Source organism: Lycorma delicatula, chromosome 12 (genome assembly GCF_047948215.1).
Source record: "Lycorma delicatula isolate Av1 chromosome 12, ASM4794821v1, whole genome shotgun sequence".
Classification (NCBI taxonomy): domain Eukaryota; kingdom Metazoa; phylum Arthropoda; class Insecta; order Hemiptera; family Fulgoridae; genus Lycorma; species Lycorma delicatula.
The window spans coordinates 20419615-20438752 of NC_134466.1; the positions used below are offsets into that span (position 1 = coordinate 20419615).

The following is a 19138-nucleotide window of genomic DNA, read 5'->3' on the forward strand; positions in this document are numbered from 1 at the left end:
TATTATTTTCAAAAATAGTTAAATTGCTTTTAGGAATAATGTGACTGATGTCCGATTCCCAACAATTATTATGCTTATATAGTCTTAAATACTTAAATCAGTTATATATGATGTATATAATAATTATAAACAATTTTCGTTTAAGTGATAATGGGTGTTTTTATTGGTAATTTACTTAAACAAATTTCTATCATTAAAAATCTTCTTTAGAATGTCACATTTCATGGTGTAAATTGTTAAACTATATCACTTTTCAAAAGGAAACCTGTTATTTAAGAATTATTTCCCGTTGGTATAGTAGCTATAGTGCTACTTATTTGTTTTCTAAAAAATTCTTGGGCATCACATTTCATCGTTATGAAATCATATGAAAGTTTAATCATAGTTATATAAAGAGTTCTTGATCCTTGAAAGATACTCTTAATACCATCCAAAATTTATTTATTCTATTACATTAAATCTGGGGAACTTTCTTTTCAATTACATACAATATCAGCTTAGTTAAGCAGTAAGTTCTTTTAATTAATAATAATAAGTGTTTAATATTGTGGATAATTTAATATTTCCCACTATGAATCATGAGATCTTGCCGTTGGGAGGGGGCTTGAGTGCTCAGTGATACAGAGTGGCTGGATCGAAGGAGCAACAATATCGAAGAGGTAGCTGTTGAGAGCCAGACTAAGGAATGATTCCTGAAAGACGGTAGCAACTCTTTCAGTAATTGTTAAGGGCGTAGGTAAGGATAACTTAAACGGCCATATCAACATCACTCAGTCCTCTGAGTACTGCACAGCTTAAAGCAATGAAAAACTACAGTGCTTTTTTTTCCAAAAAAATATAGCTCTCTGCATTTTCATACAGCAATGATGGAGGCCCCTTCCTTGGTAAAATATTACGGAGGTATTACGAAATGCAAACTTGCAAAAAAAGAGTGAATTAAAGAAAAGTGCAAAAATTAAAATCTAACAATGTGTTAAAAAAAGATGTGTTAAACACCGATTTATAATATGAAAGGAAAAGTCGATAGGTGGGTGGAATATATTGAAGAGTTATACAGAGAAAATGAATTTGAAAATGGTGTTATAGAGGAAGAAGAGGAAGTTGAAGAGGATGAAATGGGAGAAACAATACTGAGATCTGAATTTAAGAGAGTATTAAAAGATTTGAATGGCAGAAAGGCTCCTGGAATAGACGGAATACCTGTAGAATTATTACACAGTGCTGGTGAGAAAGCGATTGATAGCTTATACACAACTGGTGTGTAATATTTATGAAAAAGGGGAAGTTCCGTCAGACCTCTTGCGATATCCTCCTCAAAAATCTTCTTTACTTCCTCTTCCTCAAGCTTCTCTAAATTCCACCGATTCATCTGACACCTTTTCTTCAGGTTTTTAATCCTCAATCTACATTTCATTATCACCAAATTATGGTCGCTATCAATGTCTGCTCCAGGGTAAGTTTTGCAGTCAACGAGTTGATTTCTAAATCTTTGCTTAACCATGATATAATCTATTTGATACCTTGTAGTATCGCCTGCCTTTTTCCAAGTGTATATTCCTCTATTATGATTTTGAAATTGGGTGTTGGCAATTACTAAATTATACTTCATGCAAAACTCTATAAGTCGGTCCCCTTTTTCATTCCTTTTGTCCAGCCCGTATTCACCGACTATATTTTCTTCCTTGCCTTTTCCAATGCTTGCATTCCAATCTCCAACTATTATTAAATTTTCAATTCCTTTTACGTGTTTAATTGCTTCAACAATTTCTTCGAATCACCATATACACACTATACATTATGAGGTAATCATCATCACGGGCGCTTGTAGGCATATAGACATTAACAATCGTTGTCGGTTTAGTTTTTGATTTTATCCTTATTACAACGATTCTATAACTATGCGTTTTGAAATAATCTACTCTCTTCCCTATCTTGTTGTTCATTATGAAACCTACTTCTGCCTGCCCATTATTTGAAGCTGAGTTAATTATTCTAAAATCACCTGACCAAAAGTCGCCTTCCTCTTCCCACCGAACCTCACTAATTCCTACTACATCCACATTTATCCTATCCATTTCCCTTTTTAAATTTTCTAGCCTACCAACCTTTTTTAAACTTCTAACATTCCACGCTCCGACTCGTACAATGTTATATTTTAATTTTCTGGTGACCCCTTCCTTAGTAGTCCCCACCCGGAGAGCCGAACAGGTGACTAGTTTACCTCCGAAATATTTTACCAAGGAAGGCGCCTCCATCATTGCTGCATGAAAATGCAGAGAGCCACATTTTCTTGGAAAAAAAGCAGCTGTAGTTTTCCATTGCTTTCAGCTGCACAGTACTCAGAGGACTGAGTGATGTTGATATGGCCGTTTAAATCATTCTGACTTACGCCCCTAACAACTACTGAAAGAGCTGCTGCCCTCTTTCAGGAATCATTCCTTTGTCTGGCTCTTAACAGATACCTCTCCGATATGGTTGCACCTTCGGTCCAGCTACTCTGTATCCCTGAGCACTCAAGCCCCCTCACCAACGGCAAGGTCTCATGATTCATAGAGGAGTGTTTGTTATTATAAAGCAAAATTTTCAAAATCAATTACAATTATATTCCTGTACAGGGAAACTAATCATGCACTGTTCTGTAGATAAATCTACATATCAGTAAATCTGTTCAAAAACTAGACATTCAACCTAATAAATCAACATAATAACATTAAAACATAATAACATTATAAAATCAACATTTTTACAATATTTTACTGTAAACTGGCAGTTTCCAAAATGGGACATACAGAATAATTTGTGCATCGCAAGAATTTAAATAAACTCTGATGAGATATTTTTTTAAATTAAATTAGTAATAGTTCTAGAAATATCAGCTGTCTAATACACTAAATACCTTTTAAAATAACTGACCTCCAATAAGTAAAATTTATGAACTATCGTAAAAAGTGTAAGAATATATTGTAGAATTTAATAAGCAATAAAATATGTTCCACAGAGTGTAGAAAGAAGATTGGGGTTTTAAAGCGATTTAATATCTCAGCATTGACTTACTGTAATAAATCACAAATAAAATTAAACAGTAACTCTTACAGTCTTTCCTTACTAATATTTGATGTAAGCACCTTTTATCACAGCATCCACAACCAACAGGTGAATTCATCCCATCCTTTAATGAGCATGCAGGAGTAATGAAGATGACAATTGCTTCAATCCTATGCCTCAAATTGGATAGATAAGTAGGTAGCAGAGGTGCATACTCAATGTCCTTTATAAAACCTCAAAGGAGAAAATCACATGGAGTCAGATCAAGTGGCCGAGTAGATCACGATAATCAAAATTTTCATTGCAACATTTTTAATGTTGAAGTTAGCACGCAGAGCATATCTGGTAAGCTTCATAATCTGTAACAGTTTTGAACAGTATGACGTGTATGTAAAGTTTCCTTAAAACATTCCACACTGATATAACTAATTTATAGCTGCCTTCTTAGGTACTGCAGTAAAAGACTCCCTGGCACATTTAAAATTTTCTTCAGTCACCCTCGGTCATCCCATACATTTCCCTTTACACAGACATCCAGTTGTTTGGATAAAAGGGAAAAGCATGATTTAACATCATGATTAGTATCCCTGTACAGGAATATATTGTAATTGATTGTGAAATTTTGGATTTTGGGAACTGCTGATATAAATATTATTTTAATCTTTCCTTTGAATGGTTAATCTCTCTCTATACTAACCAAGGTTAACAGCATTTCCTTGTTCACAATGTATTAAATGGAGTGGGAAAAATTAAGAGCCATAAAGTTATGTCAAATATTTTGATACTTTACCTCGAAATGTGAGTACTTTGCAATACATTCAATGTGAAGCAATGTTTTTAAAAACATGTTTTAATAAAAAGTGATAAAAATTGGAACAATTTTTTTGATGGTCATAAATGACTGTGTAGACTGAACTGAACTTAATAAACGCAGCCATAATTGCAGAATTGCAGCTGTACATCATTTACATTATTCAACTGGTTTACATTTATACAGCACACAGTTCTTTAACTAACCAGGAGGAGTTGCACTAAGCTTCGTATGCACTATGATGGGTCTTCATTGGAGGCTAAAGGAAGTCGACCCCAGACAAAGAAATCAGTGAGGCCCTCAACCACTACTATGATGGTGATGGCGGCGGGACAATCATACGCGGACCTTCTCCGGTCCTGTCTACATAGACGATTTAAAATTCGTTCACTGTTTTTCTTCATCACTACTTAAGCATATATTATGACACATACCCTATGCTATTCTAATATTCAAACGACTTTACACAAAAATTCAAGAAACTCTAAAAGAAAACTTAATATAAATTGTCTGCATTCCTTTTTAATTTATTCTTCTCAAGACAGTAAAATATAATGCATATTCTTACATTCCAGTCATAAATTGTGCATGAAAATGTGTCCCTTCAGATCATTATTTTACATTACTTTTCTTATTTTTATCAAAATATAGGTTTATTCCCTTTGTTTATTGCAAGCAGAATTTTTTCACTGACAATGTTTTTTTGTATAACTACTAAATTTTAAAAACCAATAAAATAGATGTATAAAATTGACTAAAAAAGTTAAAAATATATAGTTTCTCAATTCTTTAAATCTGTACTTCTTTATGTTGATGTAAAATTAAGGAATAATTAATTTTTGTAATCAGTAAATGAAAGGGTTCATTTGCTGATTACTTTTATTTTTATCATATATAAATGTGGGATTCATCGAAGCGAAACGCTTTAAACTTAAAAGGAAAACAAAATAAAACTAAAATTTTACGTGTTATATGAAATTTACGTATTTTTATGAAACAAATTCAGATATTCAGGAAGAATGTACTATTGTATTGTAACTGGGTACAACAGACTGACAGTACAATTTTTATTCGAATTATTTAGAAGGGAAAACCATTCGAATGAGAAAATGTTTACAAAAATATTTTATTTTGTATTTAACAAACATTTTATTTTAATCCATTGTATTTACATTGTATTTTAATCCAACATTTAGTTACTGAAACTATTCCTTATCCTAATTCTTACATTTTCTTCTGGTGGTAGGACTTCCGACAATCCCATCCGTAGTACCATCGTCAGTCACTGCCTAAATGAGCCGTCTAGACAGCATAAGATTTCAGCGGCTCGCATCGGACTTTACCGCTACCAAATTTTCAAATAAGAAGGGAACTCTCAGTATTCGTTCACAACCTACAAGGTAGAACAAAATAAACAATACAAATTAAGAAAATCATAATAGAAATAGATATTTTGTTAACAGATTACCCGTATGGTAAGTAAATGTTGAATAAGAAAACAATATAGTAAAATAAAAATCATGAACTGCATTTCAGTTCACCCTAGTCGGAATCTGTATAGAAAATGGCTCGGCACACGTGATGATTCATGAAACCACACATGTATTCAAACCTTTGAAACAATTACAACTCGGCTATTTATCAACCGATTTAAAAAAAAATAAAAGGCTTTATGTTTTAGTAATAATATACATTTTGGTAAAACTAATATTTATGGAGATATAATGGATTGAAAATTAAAAATGGCCGCCATTTTGTAATTTACGAAGATATTTAAGTCTTGATTTTTTGCCAATTTTAAAAATTTATTACCAATTATTAATGTGATTCGACCATCCCAACTACAAATATAAATTTTTATATAAAAATAACAAAAGGGCGGACAGTGGGAGAACGAAGGAAAAATTGCCATTTTTCGTAAGGATATTTTTTGTTTAATTTTACAAGTAGAATCCGAAAAGTATAGCCAGCCCACCATTTTAGAAACACTCTGTAGACATTTTTTTTTGCTGTTTTCTTAACTGAGTAGACGCGAATTATACAATACACTTGGTAGGAATTCATTTTTTTTTTTTGCTGCTTTTTACTACCGATCGCAGTCTTTCTTATGGCTGTGACGCATGTACACAATGTGAGTTATTAGAAACACTAATAGAGTTATTCATTTAAGAATACTGATGTTCACACGCAGCCAGCCACAGTGGAGAAAAGAATGCAGTTGACGATTATAACACTACATATTTTCTGCATTTTGGTAGGCTAAGCATGGCATACCGAAATACTGCATTAAGTTTGGCTGAATGAAGAAGATGACGGGAAAACCTTTTTTCTTCTCACTTTTCATAGGACGTTTTTAGAAACGATTTTTATTTGATGTCAGGTATCTAAAATGTTTTGCACGTCGGTTCAAAATACACGAGATTCAGTTAGCAGGGTCTAAGTACAAAGATTACGTAATTACTCTGTATGTAATGAAAAACTTTTTTGGGGTTCCGATCGATAAAATTTTTTTATGTGTGTTACATCCTCAAATTGTTCACAATCTAGATAAAAGTTATATAAATTGGCAGATTAGATAAATCAAATGTCTTTGTCAATTTCGTAAGCATTTTATTATATTTAAAAAGATTCTAATATGTTGTCTTTAATACTTTTCATAATTAATTAAAATCTGCGTTTTTTATTGTAAAACATGTTCCGAAAGAAACAAAAATTAATATTTTTCTTTCGTGCTGTTTGTGATAAATAAGATGTTGCATGGAATATAACTATTACGGACTCGCATAGAATTGAAATCTCTTCATTATTAATATTACTTGTTCGTTATTGTTTTCTTCTTTTTTTTTTCTTTGTAATTTAGTTGATATTTTTTTTTTTAGTACGTAATATTAAATATAATTTTTGGTTAACTATAGTGACCAAGATATTTCAATGTTTTTCTTCCCGTCATGCAGTTTTCGGCAATTAAATTTAGCCAGTAAATTACAAGTGCTAAAACTTAATTCTTCTATTACCAGAAAGAAATTACAAAATTATTTAATATATAAAATTAAATACTTGCGATACTTAGAATTCTGAGGGAAAACTTAACTTCCCTCAGAATTCTGAGGGAGATCACAGGAAATGTATTTATAAGGAGGATATATTACATTAGAATCTCTGTGAACTGACAATTTATTCTGATATAAGCAAATTATTTTCTGGTTTCTTGAAGCCAAGCAATTTGTCCTAGACATTGAAAGAGCTAATATAATAATTAACGAAGCCTGTACTTTGTTAACGTTTAACTATTTTGCTATCTGTTCTGATTAAATATACTTTGTGGAAAACTTATCCTGGAAGTTCTCGACAGGTGCGAACACTGACGTTTCTGCCTGCAAAGCTTGATGGCTAGAGCCGTTTCGCTGGTCGATATAGAATTTCCTCGATGAAATCGCCTTGTTCAAATAGAATAAAGTTGAAGAAAGCTGAGCTCTTGCAGAACATTAGTAAATGTTTATTCAAATTACTTCTAACGGTATTAATTCAGTAAACGTTCGTACATCTGAAAGATGGATCGGTAATTGCAAATCGGCCGAGCCATCTAACGAAGTGAGTTCGTCCCCGTGTAATTTTAATTTTATAACTTTATACTTTTTTTACTACACCCCCAATTTTTTAGTTCAGATAAGTATGAAGGTAGTGGATGTACTCTTGATTAGGACCGAGAAAGAAATATACAGTCTCTAACTTATTTTATTTTCTAATCTCAGTTCAATTTAAATTAAATAATCAATAATTAATTTTCATTTGGTAAGGGTTCATAACAGACTCTGGGTCAGAGCTCTTAAGTGACCCGGAGGGTGGTTGGCGGGGATAAATTTCAATTATTTGGTTGTAGATTACTAAACCGATTGGCTAAGCCTTTTTCTAAAAGTAATTGTTGATAATGCAGCAAAAAAAAATTGTTTGGATTTACGCAATAAGTTATTATATATTTTTTTAGAGTAGAGAATTCACAAATCTGTTAAGGGCGCTTGTAGTTATAATTTAATAAATAAGTCGTATGTAAAAAATATAAAAACCCATGTTCATAAAACACTATCACCCCAGTAAAAAATTACCGATGTAAATTTTTATTTCATATTCATGAGATAATCTCTGTGAATTTATATGTATACCAATAATAATGTTTTTATAAAATCAAATAGGTTTTTATAAAAATTCACGTTACTTTTTTTGTTGAGATAATAACGTTACTTTTTAAATAGAGAAATTGTTTAAACGTTTTGAGGATTTTGACGCTTAAAAAATTTGTTTTAAGTACATGTCTTGCTTCTATTCAATTACTACAACGGTTGAAACAGCTATTTGAAAGCCATGAAACTTAGCATAAATAAAGGTTATTTTATGTTTATCTGAAAATAAATAAATATATTTATAATATATCAATATTTCTAACTGTATATAAGATTTTATAATTACAAATAAAAAATTGAAGAAGATAATTATTCTTATAAATTTGTAAATATAAAATTTTATTTTTTTATTTTTATATAGGATCAGTTTATCCGGTGGTCCCGTTACGCGATTAATTTTTTAAAGAAATTGTCTCTCCCGCCAATATGAAATTTTCTTTCAATTTTCGTCACCGTCGACGACTTATAATATATACCTTGTTCTCGTTTGGGCATTTCAATAGTATTTTCGAAAACTAAAGAAAGTTGAAGTAAACTTAAGGTAAAATATTATGAATATTTCAAAGTACCTTTACTCATGATATTTTTCTACGTTTGTATTCTTATTTACATCGAGATACAAATGTATCGTATTTGCTTTGATGCTATTAATTTTTCCGCGTAAATTTAGCTCTATTCATAAAATAAAAAACCCTTTTAAGAAAAAAATAAAAACATTAATAAAATAATTCAAATAAGAAAAAAACATGTATTTATTCTTATTTACATATACTAATTTATACTATTCTTAAACAAATTTTCTATTTTTTTTTTGTGAATTTTTAATAATTTATTTTAATGCGTTTATTTATTTTTGTAGAAGCCTTTCTTTTTTTTGTCTTTCTGTTTACACTTCGAGAATCACAGTCAGGTATTACTTCAGAAATTGAATGATTATGATATGTATGAGTATAAATAAAATGTAGTCTTGTACGGTCTCAGGTCGACCATTCCTGAAATGTGTAGTTAATTGAAACCCTACCACCAAAGAACACCGGTATTCACGATCTATTATTCAAATCCGTAAATAACTATCCATAAAAATAACTGCCTTTACTAGGATTTGAACGTTGGAACTCTCGACTTCAAAATCAACTGATTTGCGAAGACGGCTTCACCATTAGACCAAGCCGGTGGATTTGTAGAAACCTATCTAGTTTTGAAAAATGTTTATTTATTTTTTAATTTAAAGATCGGGGACGAGGCAGATAGAAAAGTTGGAGAGTAAAGAATATATTTGTCTCCACCTCTCCACCTTACATTTTTTTTAATTTTCCATTTATTAAAAACACGTATTGAAAAATAAAATAGTATACGTTGCATGAAGTAGGGTGGGGGTATCCTGTGCCAAGTGTATCTCTTCTATTCGTAAGCGACATATTCAATCGAATGACGTCAATGTACGAGAATATATATATATATATATATATATATATAAGAGCATTAACAGCGCATATCTTTAGTATTGGAGTTAGCAGTATCGATCTATCTTGTATTCTGAATTGATAAGGTTATAAAATTTATACAATTATTCATATTCTACGAAAAAGTTAAGAGTTTTGAACATGCGAATCATAATCTACGTTATGAGCTTTTTTATCATCAGTGCGGAGAAAGCATATGATGAAAAAGAGTAAGTACTTTAAAGATCTGTGTATTTGTGTGTGCGTTTAGAATTATTGAACTGAAAATATTCTTATAATATAAGAAGTATTTAAAAATTAGTTTAAAATAATTTAATTCTAAATACCTGGCCTGTGTAATTTGGTTAATCAGAAAGAGAAAGCAGAATACTCAAGATTTATCAAAAGATTATTTTAGTTGTAGTTTGAATGTAGTTTAAATAGGATAGTCTTAATAGCTTTAATAAATATGAAAAAAGTTTTAAAAAAATAAATTCAAAAAAAAATTAATTTAAAAGCAATACAAACTTAAAAAAAAAAAAAAAAATAGTTTTAGAATTCTAATTTAAATTTTGACTTATATTTAAGTTTTCACCAGTAATTAATTTTTTGGTAGTTGTTATTTATTCGGCGCACTCTTTAAAGAAAAAAAAACAAAATTTAAAGAAGAATTTAAAAAAGTATTTTTAATAAATGAGGCATTTGAAAAAAAAAAAATTAATAATTGCTTATTTGAAACCTGTCTAATTTAATTTAAAGATGTTATTCTTTTTACATATTTTACTTGCTTTTTACTTAAAATTCGGGTAGGCCTGTAAAAGTTTAACAAAGGTCTTTGCATGAATCTGATAAGAAATAATTTTTATATTTCCGGCTGTTGTGAATAACAGACGGAAAATATTTTTTTGTTTAAAAAACCTATTCGCTTCTTTTTTACTTTTATGCAATCCAATTTTTCTGGAATGATGGTTAAAAAAATTTATGAGCATATATATTTGTGTGTTGGCGCTATTTCAATTAATGTTTCATGTACAGTTTAATGTACGATAATTATATTATCATAATCTGTAACTATGATGCAAACATTAACAGAATTTAAATCGGTGTGTGAAAAATGCCTTGCTTCAGCTGGATTTTACTTCAGCTTTTTTAGACGAATAAAAAAAAAAAGTCGTCGGAAATGCAGATAGAAAATAAAACAACAAAAAATTGTTCCATATAAACCATTATTTTTCCTTAAAAAATAAGGTTTTTGTTAACATTTCTTCTCTTTTACTTGGGTGAGGGTTCTCAGTGTACAAAGAGTTTTGAAATCTTGTAAAAGGGTTGAAGATTACTCGTAAAATTGCAGTTTACAACATTTTCTAATCTTCCTTATTCCATTTTATCAATTAAATTCTTCTTTTAATTATCTTTAGTAAACTTTGATCTTTGCTTCCTTGTACGAGGTAAAAGAAGTATTGTGATCGCGATAAATTTCGGTTTTCAGATTTCAATGGAAATATCCATTTTGACTAGTTTCAGCGTGAAGTCTGTACGTATGTATGTATCTCGCATAACTCGAAAACGATTAGCAGTAGAATGTTGATATTTTGGATTTAGGACTGTTGTAACATATAGTTGTGTACCCAATTTTTGATTGCTATAGGAAGAATGTTAAAAATCAGATGGGTGGATAAAATGAAAAATGAAGAGGTGTTGCGACGAATTGATAAAGAAAGAAGCATTTGAAAAATTATAGTTAGAAGAAGAGATAGACTTGTAGGCCACTTATTAAGGCATCCAGGAATAGTCACTTTGTTATTGCAGGGACAAGTAGAAGGGAAAAATTGTGCACCAGAATATGTAAAACAGATTAGTAGGGATGTAGGATGTAGGGAGAATACCGAAGTTGGAGATAGGGATAGGGAATCATGGAGAGATTCATCAAACCAGTCAAATGACTGAAGTCAAATAATTTAAAAAGCAATACAAACTTATTAAAAAAAAAAAAAACTTTTTGAATTGTAATTTAAATTTTTACTATTATTTAAATTTGCACCAGTATTTAATTTTTTTGTAGTTGCTGTTTATTCGGCGCACTCTTTAAAGAAAAATAAACAAAATTTAAATAAGAATTAAAAAAGTATTTTTAATAAAAGAGATTTGCAAAAAATAATACATTTTTAAGAATTGCTTATTTGAAACCAGTCTAATTTAATTTAAAGATTTACTTTTTATTTAAAATTCGGGTAGGCCTGTAAAAGTTTAACCAAAGACCTTCGCATTAATCTGATAAGAGATAATTTTTACGTTTCCGGCTGTTTGAATAACAGATGGAAAATAGTTTTTTCTGTAAAAAAGCTATTCACTTCTTTTTTTACTTCTATGCGAATCCAAAGTTTCTGGAATGATGGTTACAAAAATTTACGTGAAGTATATGTATTTGAGGGGTAGCGCTGTTTCAATTAATGTATCGTGTACAGTTTAATGTACGATAATTGTATTATCATAATCTGAACTATGATGCTACATTGGGAGAATTCAAATCGCCAAAAGAAAAATGCCATGCTTGAGCTAGAATTTACTTTAGCCTTGTTTTTTTAGATGAATAAAAACAATTGTCATCGAAAATGAATATAGAAAATATTACAACTGAAAATTGTTCCATATAAATCATTATTTTCCCCTTAAAAAAATAGGGTTTTTGTTAAAATTTGTTCGTTTTTACTTGGGTGAGGGTTATCAGTGTACAAAGAATTTTCAAACCTTGTAAATGGGTTGAAGATTACTCGTAAAATTTACAACATTACAACAGCAGTTTACAACATTTTATAACCTTCCTTATTCCATTTTTTCAATTAAATTCTTCTTTCAATTATCTTTTAAGTATGTATTTCGCATAACTTGAAAACGATTAGCAGTAGAATGATGATATTTTGGATTTAGGACTTGTAACATCTAATTTTTGTACCCCCTCCCCCTTTTGATTGCTATAGGAAGAATGTTAAAAGTCAGATTGGTGGATAAAGTGACAAATGAAGTAGGCCACTTATTAAGGTATCCTGGAATAGTCGCTTTGATATTGCACGGACAAGTAGAAGGGAAACGTTTTGCAGGCAGGCAACGTTTGGAATATGTAAACAGATTAGTAGGGATGTAGGATGTAGGGAGAATATCGAAATGAAACGACTGGTAATTGATACGGAATCTTGGAGAGATGCATCTTGGAGAGAGGAAACAGCAAATGAAATTTAAACGAGTAAGTCTGTCAAACAGACAACATTTTTATTCTGTTAATTTTTATAACAACATTTTTTGTATGACAGCCATCTTCTGTAGAGCCAAATTTCACGGATAAATCTGTACAAGATGAAATATTTTTTTAAAAAGACTGGAGCAATTTTAACTAAAAACTTTTTCTCCGTTGATTAATTACTTCCACTCTCCGATCATAAGCTTAGGTAAACGTTAGGTTTAGGTTCTGACATTAACTTTTATGTTTATCTTTTGACTCTCCTGTACTCGGTTCTGAATCACCAAGGAATAATGTAAAAAGAAACCTGCTCTACGGAATTCCACGGGCCTACTCGTACAATCTCCCCTGATATACGTCCAAATTATTGTGAAATCTCTGCTGCATACTATTAATTAACGCTTCATATTTAAATAATGAAGGGATTTTCATTACAGATCTTAACATAACGAAAACTTTATTTGATGTTTAAGATATTCAGCATATAATTATTATGTTCAGAATATATTATTATGTTGCAATGAATCGTATTAATCACAAACAATAACTTACATATTTATCATAAATTAGCTTGTGAAGCCGGCGTTGCTCGGGTTCATAATTTCTTCTAAGCCCTTACAATTCTTTTTTAGAAAAATTGTCATTAACTTTTGTCAACGAACATAAATCTCTTTGTATTTCTTCTTTTGGCTTCAGTCATTTGACTGGTTTGATGCAGCTCTCCAAGATTCCCTATCCAGTGCCAGTCGTTTCATCTCGGTGTACCCCCCACATCCGACACCCCTAACAATTTATTTTACATATTCCAAACGTTGCCTGCTGGAAAAATTTTTCCTATATACCTGTCCCTCCACTATGAAAGCGACTATTCCAGGATACCGTAAGATGTCGCCTATAAGTCTGCCTATTCTTTTAACTATATTTTTGCAAATGTTTCTTTTTTCATCAATTTGCCGCAACACCTCTTCCATTGTCACTTTATCCATCCGTCTGATTTTTAACATTCTGCTATAGCAACGCATTTCAAAAGCTTGTAATTTTTTCTTCTCATCCAAGTTTCAATTCCATGTAAATCTACGCTTCAAATACACTTTCAAAAACGTTTTACTGACGTTTAAATTTATTTTTGATGTGAACAATTATATTTTTGACTAAAAACTTCATCCATCTTTAGTAATTCTACTTCCCATGTAACTAAATTCATCTACCTCTGTAATCTTTTCTCTTCATGTTTTTATATTCGGTGGTCGATCTATTGTTTCTACTACATTTCATTACTTTTGTTTTTGCTTATTTTCATGCGGAAGTTCTTGCTTAGATCGTCAACCATGCCGTTCATTGTTTCTTCTAAATCTTTTTTACACTCAGCTAGAATTACTATATTATCAGCGAATCACAGCATCTTTATATTTTCACCTTGTACTGTTACTTCGGATCTAAATTGTTCTTTAACATCATTAACTGCCAGTTCTACATAAAAACTAAAAAGTAACGGAGATAGGGAACACCCTAGTCAGACTCCCTTTTTTAAAACGGCTTCTTTCTTATCATCTCCAATTATTAATCTTGCAGTTTGGTTCCTCGTAAATATTAGCAATAGTTCTTCTATCTCTGTAGTTAAATCCTAATTTTTTTTTAAATGCCGTACATTTTCATTTCAGTCTCTGTTATCGAATGCTTTTTCTAATTTTGTGAATGCCAAGTATGTTGGTTTTTTCTTTAATCTTCCTTCTACTTTAATCTGAGCTCTAAAATTACTTCATTGTCCCTATACTTTTCCTGAAATCAAATTGGTCTTCTCCTAATACTTCTTCCACTCTCCTTTCAATGCTTCTGTACAGAATTCTAGTTAAGATTTTTGATGCTTGAGTAGTTAAGTTAATTGTTCTTTATTCTTCACATTTATCTGCTTCTGCTTTCTTTAGTATCATAACTATAAAAAAATAAAATATACTACTTATATTTATGTAATTATTCCAATTATTTTATGCATCATTAAAAATAAATTTTCTAATTTTTAAAGACGCAATAGTAAAGTAAATCAATTTGTTTACACGATCAATAAATATTCTTTATCAGAAATTATGTTCTATGTTTTGGCACTTATCTTCATTCTCACACGTGTAACATAATAAGTATTTATTCCTTTATGGTCGGTACAGTGGACGTTCTAATAAAAAAGTTTACCAAGTTTTGAGGAAACTATAACTTGCATATTGTACAATTATCTATATACTCACATTTATTTAGGGTATTATTCAAATATCATCTAGAAATTTGTTTTTCGAAATCTTTAACAGGACTATTAACCTGTATAATTAAATACCATTTTAAAAAAATATATGGACTGCGCAGGGCATTGTGACGATTGTCTACAATTCGAATTACGAATTGTTCAGAATCCAGTAATTTGTGGTGTTTATTAAAATCCTCTAACATCCTTCCCTTTTCTGTGGCTAACATTTGTTCTCCGTTCCGATTTGCTTGCATTTAATATCTTCTGATTTGATTGTAACAATCGTAACAGATTGCATTACCACGTTGGATATCCGGCATCATCTGCCGTAGCATAGACAGTCTACGAATTGATATTTTAATTAACCACGATAGCAATCTTTTGGAACTGGCATTTCTTAAATGCTGTACTTCCAATTCCGTTCCAATATAACGGTTAAAGAGTAGATTTTTCCTATTGAAATAGAGCGTTCAGAACTCTATATTTTGCTTTATGTAATTATTCGTTACACAAAGGTGCCCTGATTTCGGATGCCTATAAAAAAAACTGAATCCACCATCAAATGAAAATCGTATTTTTCTTTAACCAGGAATGTGATTTAGCTCCAAACATAACCTATAATTTCATAAATTAATGTTTCACTTACCAACAATTTTAAAAGTATATATCCGAGTACTTTCGGAGCCGTTATTTCGTCATCAAGAAATAAAATTAAATTGTACGTCAATAAGAGTGTAACGTCATGTTTGTAAGAGGTTTGCGTTTTTTATGAAATAGAGTTAATATTAAATGAAATCTTACCAACCTATTAATAATTAATTATTATATAATTTGTTTAAAGGATATCATTATCGAATTTGACCTGTTCATTCATCAATTTATTCTTATACAAATATATATAAAATTTTTCTAATAGTCTGGTTTCTTGACGACTGACTATTATGAACGTAATAATTTTACTTTAAATATAATTATGCATTTGAACTTGAATTAACATATTTTGGGAAATCCCTGATGATGGAGTAACGGCTTCGAAAGTAATCTGGTATATACTTTTAAAATTGTTGCTAAGTGAAACATTAATTTATATAGTTGTATTATAACTAACGGTGGCAAATGCTTAGTTAAATAACCTAAAATAGTCGCCGTTCCAAATAATAGCTTTTTTAATCATATAATCAAAATTCTTATAAATCATTCCTGATGATAAAAAAGTACTTTTAAGTATCTTTATTTATCAAGTCTTTCAATTTCTCCATTTTTATAGGCTTCATTTCTTTACATTTTTCCTCTCTGTCAAAAGATAATTGACTTCGTCTTCACATTACTTACAATTATTTTTAACATATAAGCACTGTGCTAATACTGCCACTTAAATGTGTTTTAATTTTTATGAGTTAGAAAGGATGACAAGATAATAAAAAAAATTACTCAAATTTGCAACATTCTCTTCAAAAAATTACGCTAATCTTTTGTAAATAATGGAAATAACAAGGGTGAAATATAGCCGCCCTGAAATTGCCTTTTTTAGCTGAATTTAATCATTATTTAAGGTTTTTTTGAGTTAGAATTATTTATCTTTTTTAAATATTTACAATTTTGTAATTTGAACCGATGCTGGATAATTTTTAAAATAACTTATTATTATTTCCGGTATCAAATGCGCTTTTAAAAATAAACAAATACAGCGATTAACTTTTTTGTCATTTACCTAAGTTTAATATTAATCAAGGGACTAAGAAGCAAAATATTATCGATGTATTTTTTATCATACCTAAATCCACTCTGCTTCTACGGCAAAATTTTCCTGTTTTCCACCACCGTGTCTGTCTCCTGATTAGAACAAATGTAAAGTACTTGACAATAGTTTTTATCAAGAGCGATCCCTCTCTAGTTAATAGGATCGGTTTTATCTCTTACTTTGACCTCTTTGACCAGCTCATCTAGAAAAATCTGATTTTGACACAGCATGACATCCTTGGACGCTTATTAAATTACATATTTACATTTTTTGCTGCACTTGGTTTAAACTTATTTAATTTGAAAGTGTGATACGATCCTCCAATTCTTTAATAAAGTGAATAGTAACATAATCGCTGAAATATTACTTTTTAATATCAACAAATATTTATCCAATTATTAATTCAACAATCTTACGTGAAATATTAGAATACAGTAAAATTCCCTTTATTACTGATATTACTAGATCAGTATTATTCGTATCTTCTGAGTTACCGATTAACAAACGTTTCAGGTTTCTGGTGTGTCGTATAAATAATAGTTAATAATAATTAAACTATTCCGATTAGTGAACTCCTGTATACTGGTTGCAAATGTTAATTATGACCTTACTGTGTAAAATATTCCGTCTGTATTATTGGATTGTTTGATGAATAATGAAAAATGAAAATGAAAGATAACATGAAGGAAGAAATATATCTCAAAAAAACAACAAGAAGGTGACTATGAAGAAGAAAACGTTAAGAACAGGGAAGAATAAAAAAAATTAAGAGATGATAAATTAAAAAAAAAAAAAAGAAAGAAATTAAAAAAAAAGGAGAACTCTGATACGATCCAATGTGTCTTTTCCTTTTAAGATACAAATATTTAATTGATTAAAAGTTTATTTGGCTATAACTCTGGATCCAATGAAATTATGTACCACTTATTGAAAAGATCTGAATGAGGGCTTATTAATTCGGTTAAGAAATCAAATTCTTTTCGGATTTTGGGATTTTTTGGAGACTTTTGGTTCAGTCGATAGCAATAAAAAGGATCGCAATAACTAAATGTTATAACAGTCCTAAATCCAAAATATCAACATCCTGCGCCTAATCGTTTTTGAGTTATGCAAGATATATACGTACAGACGTCACGCCGAAACCAGTCAAAATGGATTCCGGAATGGTCAAAATGGAAATTTCCGTTGAAATCTGAAAACCGAAATTTTTCGCGATCAAAATACTACCTTTACTTCGTACAAGGAGTAAAAACACGCAGCCGATTTCAGTATTAAACAAATTTAGGACATATTGTCCTAAACCGGCATAATATTATAAATTTCACAGGATATTTGTTTTATATGTAGGGCCTTACCTCGTTTGCACCTTACAAGCACACTTTGGAATTACTCTACCTTAATTAATTTTTAAAACATTAACTAGTTAATATAATCCGAAGCCAAAATGCTAACAGGTATGTCGATTATTCAGCCGGTATTTGTTTCTGTATTTTTCGGGGGAAAATATTATAATTTTTGTACAATATTAAAATTAGTTGCAAAATCACTTTATCGCACATTGTAAACGTGAAAGGTAAACAATTTTTTTAAAAGATTTAACTTTTAAAAATGCTTTAATTACACCCTTTTTTGTTTAAAATTTAATTAATTATTAATAAAATAAACAAAAATTATACTTATTTCTGTCTGGCCATCTACGAATTACATATAACAATACTTTTTTTGGTTGTACTGTTCTCATTCTTCTTCACAGTCTTAGATTCTCCGAAATACTTCATTGAAACTATCGCTGCTTTTCTTCTCTTCTCTAAGTGGCCCGCTCCTTCTCTTCTGTTACGATCCTTAAAAACCTTTAAACTTTTATCTTTTTCTCTGAATTTCTACTGCAAAAAATTGCTTGTTCTTTAATGTTCACCTCTACAATATTCTTTACTATTTTCTTTATCCAGTGATTTTTATGGTTTTATATATATAAAAGTAGTTGATAGTTTTCTTTAGCTTTCCTCCATCCATTCTGTATAAGTGTAAGAAGTAGTTTTGCCTCCTTTTTCTCATTACATCTTCCATTTTGTACATTCCTTCACTTTGGGTCCAAGAACTCGTCTAATATTCTCCTCCCCACAATCTTAATCCATTTCATATGTCCAATACCGTTCAGAGAATGGAATTCAATTGCACGCAGTACTTCTGGTCTCACTCCTGTGCAATAATTACTTTTTTATTTCTTTTTTAAAATTTCTTTTTTGTTTTCTGTTATATGCTAGTCATAGTTATAGTTATATGCTAGTCTTCTTCCTAATTTCTTATTCTGCAGTGACCCTTTATTTTAGTTACTTAGCAAGGCACATTTTCCCAAGTACTGACCTTGAATCCTTTCTTCGCTGTATTTATCAGGGACAAATTCTCCGAGTATTTAAATTTTGGAAATGTTTTTGTTAAAGTATCCTTAA

The 19138-nt window shown here is 30.3% G+C and overlaps 1 protein-coding gene across 3 annotated transcripts in view; it reads left to right on the plus strand.

Annotated features, from left to right (window-relative positions):
• The first annotated feature begins 9513 nt into the window (after positions 1-9513).
• LOC142333452 (uncharacterized) overlaps positions 9514-19138 on the plus strand; it is a 238602-nt gene continuing 228977 nt past the window's right edge. For 2 of the 3 annotated variants that reach the window (XM_075380564.1, XM_075380583.1), the window contains exon 1: positions 9516-9706. In XM_075380564.1, the coding sequence (XP_075236679.1) occupies positions 9639-9706 (68 nt within the window). In that variant the 5' untranslated portion in view covers positions 9516-9638. Of the gene's footprint in view, positions 9707-19138 lie in introns of all 3 variants that reach the window. The other variant, XM_075380595.1, reaches the window with a different exon arrangement.